We start from the raw sequence: 8,528 nt of genomic DNA, 5'->3' as shown, positions 1-8,528 counted from the left end.
TAACATGTAACATGTTACTCATGAATACTTATCGTCAGATACCCTGTTTCATCGGGAAAAAGTTTGGTAACAAAAAATTTTTAGCCATAATTAGTCAAAAGTTTCTATAATTTACTTCATTTCTATCATTTAATAATAGTTTTATTTTTTATCTCACTCTCTTATCATTCCACTTATCTAATTCTTATCAACTCTACTTATTAATAATATTAATTATGATATCATATTCCTTACTATTAGGCATTCTTATAATCAATACTTAATATTCTTTTTATAATTTAATTTTTATATTTAAGAATAATAATAATAATAATAATGAATGGTAATAATAATATACATTAATTAAGTTAATTACACTTGATTCTTTGTTCCCTTTAAGGTATTTAATATCAATCAATGGAAATACAAAAAAATCATTAATTCTTTGTTTTCGTTAATGTATTTATTTGCACTTGATTCTTTGTAATATATACCTTCTATTAATTTAATTATGATCATTCAAAAATCATGACTATAATACCATTGCAAGTAGAATAGTGTATAAGTCAAGAAATTTTACAAGAAGTCGCGTTTATCGTTGCAAATAGTATGGCATTTGAATTCGACCTTAATACGGTACTTATGGTAGAAGGTGCTGATAAAAAATTTGAACAACAGACGGACTCAGAATATGAAAAACCACACTAGTTTTGATGAGGTATGATAATAAACTGATTTAATTTTTTTTGTGCTTTTATGTGCATTTATAATTATATTGTATACTAACTAAGTTCATACACATAACATTCATACGTACATATACATAACATCCATAATTACATACAACTAACATTTAAAAATTAAATTCATGTTTATTAGATATTACATCCATACACATATCATATTTTAGTTATTGCATATGTAAATATAAAGTTAACACAGATGTTTTTTAAATTTTATCATAATTGGATTTAAAAAAATATCAAATTCTTAAATTGTTAATAATTATTTTTAAAAAATTATTTTTAAATTTTTGTTTATATTTTATATTTTATTTTTTATTTTTTAATAGTCTATATATAAAATATAAGTTGTATAGTAGAAGTTGTTAAAATTTTTTAATTTAATTTTCATATTTTTTGCAGAGAATTATTGCATTTTAATGGATAATAATGTAATTGAGAGATGTTAGGAATTTAATTTGGAAGAAACTGAAATTAATTTTGGAAAGAACATTAATAACTCCAAACATACAGCAAAATAATAGGTGATAAGGAGGATAAGTGATAAAGAAATGTATATTACTTACTTATCAAGAGAGTAAAAATTTTTATATAATATTCCTATATTGTAATTATTTTTTGGCTATCTAGCATCACCCGTTTCATAATTACAATAACGCAGAGTGGTAATGAGCCATGAGGCATTCATAATTTCTTTTATCAAGGACTAAATAAAAAGAAGGAGTCAAGAGTTGGGGATGATTGCATTGCATCATCATTCAATGCAGATTGATGATTTTGTTTCATCAACGATCGAATACAAGTGACGGAATGCATTGAAATTTCAAATTTCAACCCATATTAGTTACTTACTCATATCAGCTCATCCCTCATTCCCTCATCATGTGTAAGAGGCTTTTATTGTTGACCACAGAAAGATTTCTCTCTCTCTCTCTTTTTTCTACAGCAGAAAAAGATCTTAAACGTCTCTTCTTTTTTCTGTCCTTTAAATATTTTCTATTTTATAACGGTGGGTTTAGAGATTTTTTTAATTTAAATTAAATAAATATAATATTTACGAAAAAGAGTAAACAGTGAGATAATTACAAAAATACATTCTCGATCACATCTCCAATGCTGAGAGGGTTTTTTAAAAGTGGGCATATTTCGGATACACAAATCCCATTTTGTGATAAAGTGATTGTGACTCACATCTTGGGTGCACTCGGGATATGAACTTGCACTGATACGTGTGTTTTGTGAAAGGGTTCTCAGCATCCCAGATAAACGCAACTTCCTAATACCCCCTCAGCATCCGAGATACAGTCAAGGATATAATTAGGGTCTCAGTACCCGAGATATGTGTGTTATAGTGTAGATGTATATGCACCTAAGATATATTGTAGAATAAGTCTATTTATAAAGTTCATCCCAATACATCCCTTCACATAATTCACAAACCAATATTTTTTTTCTCTTCTTTTCGTTTTTCTCTAATGGAGAATAATCAATTCTTCTTTGTTGTGGTTTATCCCAATGGGATAGTCAGACACGGTGATAAATGAGTGATTTTCGAATTTGACAAGACTGTCATGTTGTGCACCTACTAGGTTGATAGCCTGGATGCGCTAAAGACAGTCATGGTGAGTAATATAGAGGGAGTAGGAACGAAGGAGATTGAGTGGATTACATATAGATTTTTGCACGCGCTTTCGAACGGTGGATTTATCAACCGATTATTTTGGATTGATGGGGATCAGCATGTGAGGGTAATGTTCGACGTACATGCACGACTAATGCCGCAACATGTGATGGAGTTGTATGCTGCGGTCTGTGACGTGGTTGTTAGTGGTGGGCTGTCATCTTCGACTCCTGAAGTTGTACTGCTCGAGACGACACCGATCCACTATACCCAACCTCATGATAGTGTCGACGAAGACGATAGTGAGGGCGATTCAACTTATGTTACCGGGTCCAGATCGTCAAGCGATACAGCGTCCGAAGATGAGTATGTGCCGGAGACTCCCAGCAGCGGTGTTGGTAGGTTTCTCCTTCGTGAACATATTGTCGGGAGGCCATTTTTTTGAAAGAACTCGAATTCACACGTCTAGAAACTCACAAAAATAGAAAAAAGGGTTGTAATAATGCACGTTATTCCCGGATGCTGTGACTTGTGACTTATATACGCAATCGTGCTTATCTCGGATGCTGAACCCCCATCCAAAACAATTGCGTTTATTTTGGATGCTGAGATCCCTTTCACAAAACGGCATATCAAATACCCAGTGTTCGATATCAGCGTTTGTTCATATACCGATTACACCTAAAATGTGACTCGCAATTACTCTATCACAGAACGGAGTCTGTGCATTTGAGATATGTCCATTTTTAAAAATTTCTCTTAATGTCCGAGATGTGACCAATAATACATTTTTGTAATTACCTCACCGTTTATTTATTTTTGTAAATACTATATTTATTTAATTTAACTAAAAAATTCATAAACATACAGAAAATATATTAAAATTAAATTTTATATATTTTTTTATAATTTTTTAATTAATAATTTTAATTTGTGTCCTAAAAACACATGTTAACTAGACTTTTTTATAACACATAGATATAAGTCTGATAAATACATTTCGTTCAACCAATGTTTCTAATTGGATTGGACTTGCTTGACTCGACTAAACAGGTCAAATAGCAAAAACTCAGGTTCTATTACTTCTAACTCGACTCGATGTAGAGAGTAAATTAAGGACTCCTATATTAGTTGAAGAGGAGTATTAGGAACTAGTAATTTTTGTGATTTGTAACTATCAAATAGTCATCAATGTTGATTTTAATGGTGTAAGATTGGTGTGAGATTTTACTCAATAACTCACTTTTTTTTTGCTGATTATATGCTGACCAAAATTTAAAAAAATTGTTTTCTTAGTTCAATTATTATCACGAAAGTGATAACCAACTCTACATTGCATAATTTTTTTTTTGTAGTGAAAAAATAATTGTCCATTACCAGCATAAAAGGTTTACTGTATGACTAAATCATTAGTCTACCTTATAAATATCCTAATATTTTAAATATTTTTCGCCCAACTTTATTCATTATGTTTAAAGTTTTTACTAATTTAAATATCATTAAAATTTTTTACAAGTATTCCTACCACCGTTCAAAGAGTGGACTGGAGCACTTTGAGAAACATTCAGATCGCAATATTAAGGACCATTTTCACCTTTTTGATTTCAGGTAATATTCCAGAATAATTGCTCCCTCAGCTACTCTGTAATTTTTGTCCTTGTTTAGATTTTAAATTATGAGCCTTGTAAGTATATTAATAAAGGAAATAACGTTACAATAATTTTTTAACCTTTTAAATTTACTCAATTCAAATTAGATCAATTTGAAAGGTTAAAAAATTAGTGACAGATAATTCTAAATTTTGGTCATGGCATCAGCTGACGAATATATCAACAGTATTCTTTTTAATAAATTGCAATAATCGAGAAATGGATATATTAGCTAGGAACACTTTTCCTAACTAGGATAATTTACAAGCAGGATTAGACGAGAGGGTTGTTAACCAAGCAGAGTCACTAGCAGTAGCTTCGTCATTATCATTCCTATGCCAACTCCAAAGTGCATGTGATGCATTAAATACCTCCAATATTCCATGCCCAAAGCTAGCCTCCCTGAATATCGATATGTCTGGCTTCGGATCTATGTAGCTGTCAACATAAAAATCAGAGACAATTTATTATAATAAATACCCAAAGTCATGATCAATTATTATTGTGCTTGCTGGCTTAGATTTAGAAGTGAATCTTGAGTTTCAAAAATCCATATTGTTAATAGGCGGAAAAGAAAAGAAGTCAAAATTGTATTTACTTGGTAGCAAGGCCTTCACGGTTTCCACCATCACCAATTGTTATATGCACTGGACCACAGTTGTCAGCTTTGTCTTTATAAACTCTCGTCTGAAAATATAAAACAAAAAAGTCATTTCATTTTAAATTCTAGACGTTAAATCACAATAAAGCCTTGAGTACGAAGAATATAATAAGATTAAAATACTCACAAAGCGCTCATAAGCATGAACATGTCCAGCAAAAACAAGATCAACACGAGCTTGGTAGAGCAAACCTTCGAGAGCCGCTTTCATGTTGACGGATTCCTTCTCACCCTGATGAGCTTGGTTGGAGTTATACCACGGCGCGTGGATCAACACCACCACCCAAGGAGTCTTGGACCTATCGACCTTCTTCAAGTCCCCCTGAAGCCATTGGTACTGCGAAGAGCCAGCCTCAAAATCAGTATAGGAACCCAACATGATGACGTGGACACCACCGGCCACGTCGAAGGAGTAGTAGAGGTTGGAGTCAGAAGCGCTCTCCTCGTAGGGCATTCGCCACCTGGCATTGAAGGCTGTGAAGGGCTCGCTATGGATGATGGGAATCTTCTCAATCTCATGGTTCCCTTGCGTCACCATCCATGGACGCTGGCTCGCTAAGGGCTCAACCAGCCGACCGTACGAGTCCCATAGCTCTTGTACCATATCTGCGTAGGCTAGGTCACCTGCTAGTAGTAGCATATCGTAATTTGACTTTTCTATATGCTCTAACGTTGACTTTGTCCATTCTGTTTGTCCAAGATCACCTAAACAGATAAACATGTATCGTATCTATATCTAGTAGTTGTAAAAAGAGTATTTATTTTGAGAACACCTAAAAATGACTTACCAGCAACTGCAAACTTGATGGGAAATTGAGAGGGTGGAGTCTTGAGCTGGTAGGTTCGGCTAGAAGGTGGATCACCCAAACGGTAGTAGTAGACACTGTTGGGCTTCAGTGGCCCAATTACCACGTCATGAATTTCTCCAGATTCATACAAGGTATAATGATATGACGAGGTAGAACCAGTTTCAGAGAATGCGCTTGTAGAAGAAGGAGATGGGCCGAATTCAACTTTTGCTGGGCCTGAGTTGCTTGTGATCCATGATATTCTCATCTTATCTTGGCCCACTTGAGATATATGTACCTTTAACGCCCACCAAACTTACTAATTAGGGAACAACGATAAACATTGGAAATTGTATGCACAATAATAATAATAATAATAATAATAATAGGAAAAGTATAGGGTACCAATATATTATCTGCCAACTTATTACTAATAATAATTAATTATTATATTTTAAATACATATATAAAGATACACATTTAAAAAATATATTTATAAAGACATTTTTATTAAACACAATCATAAAAAAGATATTTTTATTAGACACATCCACAAAGACACTTTCATACAGTTATAAATAAAAGTTGGAAAAAGTTGGCAAAATACTATTAGTAACGTAACGGGGTTGATAATAATAATAAAAGGAACATTAGCTACAAGGCTATAAAATATATTTTGTATAAGTTATGTATTCTTTTAACAAGAGAGTAATTTTTTAATTAATATCAGTTAATTTTTTAAAAAATAAACTACTATTTTTATCTATAAAATTTTAATATTGAAAAATATACTCATAAATAAACAAAACTAATTTTGTATTTTTAAAAGACGAAAAGGTTTAGAGTATTTGACAAATTCAAATGAATAAAATTAACTTTTAGATACTTTTATCACATAAAAATCATCTTTTACATAATTAATTTTATTCATTCGTAGTTAATATTATTAGTGTTTTAAAGTTTCAAGGTTAAAAAGAATAGTTTACTCTTAAAATATATTTATCTTTTTTACCTACTATTCAAATGATCTTTAAACAAATAAATATATAATTAGATAACAATCTCAATTTTCTTTATAGAAATGTCTTAAAATTAAATTTTAATAACATAAATCTTTAAACAGCAATAGAAAACGAACCAAAAACTTGAGGAGAGCTCCAGCGAAAAACAAATAAAAATACAAAGAATAATTCTATAAAGGTAAACGTGAAGTTGATATCTGAAAACTGTTAGATGAAAATTTAGTCAAATCAGTCAAATCATTTAACGGCTCTCAGGTATCAACTTTACGTGAAATCGACTGCATCTGAGTTTTTTCCTTCTGTAATAGAGAGATTTCTATGTGAAAAAGACGAAAAATAGTGTATAAATTTATTTTAAAAATTAATAAACATAAAAGAACAGATTCTCATAAAAAAAATATCTATCTATGAAAGTAACTCCTCACCTCTTCGTTATTTTTTCTCTCCGTGTTGCATGCATCAAATACAAAAATGGTATTAAAATCCGTAAACTAAAACTGCGGTTATGTGATCCACTCCGTATACAACAATGGTTTGTGTTGATAAATTGTCCTCACAGAACAATAATCAATTGAGGAAATGATACCAAGAAATGTTTAATGACAGCTTTTTTATTAAAATCTTTTCACTAGAAAATAAAAATAAGCTATGTTTTGACTTATTTTTAATAAATATGCTTCGAGATAATATATATTATTTTTTGTTTTCTCAAATAATAATATAAAATATGTATTTTATTAATATAATAAATACAATCAAGTAAACGTAACTTATTTTAATAAAAAAGAGTAAAAAAATTTTAATTAAAAAAATAAAATTATACGTTATAGATATTTAATTAAAAACAAAATGGCGTCCTAAAAAATTGATTCTATCTTTAGTATCCATAAAAATTCCATTAGGACATTTGTAATTATTATATAAGATAGATGCGTCAAGCCAATAAAGTATAGCAGTAACATCCATTATATTTTAGGATTTCTTTCCCATTTCTATTATATATGATATGATATCTACTCTTGAAAACGGTACAAAATTAGGCAGATAATAACAATGATTTTTATTATTTTCATAATGTGACAGCGTACACATTATTCGGTATTTGGGTGCAACAATCCATCACCCACAAGTCACAATTCACCACTCCCCACGACTTCCCCAACCAAATTGATAACCGCATCATCATCATCATTTGATTGTCTTCTTCACCTAACTATACTTACATACACACCGTTAATCGGGAAATTTTATGAAACTACGATCTACACCGACAGAATAGTAGCAATTAATGAAGATGATGATGCTGCCATTCATCCATACATATATTTATCGCGACAGATCCAAAAAATAAAATTTTTATTTCATTAAATTCATGACCAAAATGCAAGCAATAACAATATTCAAAGTTACACACTTGTATGTATGTATGTTTGCACATACACAAAATTAATTTAATTTATTAATTAAAACTTGAGTAGTGAGATAGATTAGAGTTTATTACCTGTTCTGGTGAGTTGGAATCATCATCGTCATGAGGAACAAAGATGGTTTTACGAACAGGAGGCCTAGTGTAAGAACAAACGACGCCGTTTAATTCAAATACTCCGATGAATAACACCACCATCTGCAAGAGACGCATTTGCATCACCATCCCCATCTTACTGAAATTATTGATGAGTAACTGCAACAGATCAGATAGATATATATAAACTACTGTTGATATGAGAAGTGGTGGGTGTAATTGTTATTTATTAAGGAAGAACAAAACTAAGGACGGTGTCACGTACACAGCGCAAAAACAAATTATATATATGATGATGATGATGATGATGCCTAAAATATTTTACCTTGTCCAATATATATAGCTGTACAATGAAAAATATAATAATTATTTTCAGAATTTAATTAATGTTTGGTGTCTCTGTTTTCATACGAGGAAACTATTCAATTATGTGTCGAGTGTCAACCCTTCAACGTGGATGTGTCTTTTGGCTTACCCCGGTTCATGAAATTAAAAGGATATTCTCAGCATATATATGGTCTCTGTTAATATATCTATATTAAA

General features: G+C 30.9%; 1 protein-coding gene across 4 annotated transcripts; it reads right to left on the bottom strand.

The window, feature by feature from the left end:
• LOC107648268 (probable purple acid phosphatase 20) lies at positions 4,157 to 8,465 on the bottom strand. Of its 4 annotated transcripts, none has more exons than XM_021104565.1 (6): positions 8,311 to 8,465; positions 7,965 to 8,144; positions 5,442 to 5,739; positions 4,781 to 5,358; positions 4,591 to 4,679; positions 4,157 to 4,430 (listed from the first exon to the last, which is right to left on the bottom strand). In XM_021104565.1, the coding sequence occupies exons 2-6, from the start codon at positions 8,118 to 8,120 to the stop codon at positions 4,244 to 4,246; spliced, it is 1,308 nt and encodes a 435-aa protein (XP_020960224.1). In that variant the 5' UTR covers positions 8,121 to 8,144; positions 8,311 to 8,465; the 3' UTR covers positions 4,157 to 4,243. The 4 variants fall into 4 exon arrangements, with proteins under 4 accessions (XP_020960224.1, XP_020960226.1, XP_016207688.1 ...); XM_021104567.1 differs by having other exon boundaries at positions 7,965 to 8,124; positions 8,311 to 8,440; XM_016352202.2 differs by having other exon boundaries at positions 8,251 to 8,311.

The sequence above is a fragment of the Arachis ipaensis genome, chromosome B06, assembly GCF_000816755.2.
Source record: "Arachis ipaensis cultivar K30076 chromosome B06, Araip1.1, whole genome shotgun sequence".
Classification (NCBI taxonomy): Eukaryota; Viridiplantae; Streptophyta; class Magnoliopsida; order Fabales; family Fabaceae; genus Arachis; species Arachis ipaensis.
The sequence above is the reverse complement of the archived record's forward strand: the minus strand, read 5'-3'. Positions and strand labels throughout refer to the sequence as shown.

Bases quoted from the DNA above. Each gene is read 5' to 3' on its own strand.
- LOC107648268 (XM_021104565.1), bottom strand. From the start codon at position 8,120: ATGGGGATGGTGATGCAAATGCGTCTCTTGCAGATGGTGGTGTTATTC. The intron at 5,359-5,441 runs GTAAGTCATTTT...TTATCTGTTTAG, and splicing joins CATCAAGTTTGCAGTTGCTG to GTGATCTTGGACAAACAGAA. The intron at 4,431-4,590 runs GTAAATACAATT...TTATGTTGACAG, and splicing joins CGTGAAGGCCTTGCTACCAA to CTACATAGATCCGAAGCCAG.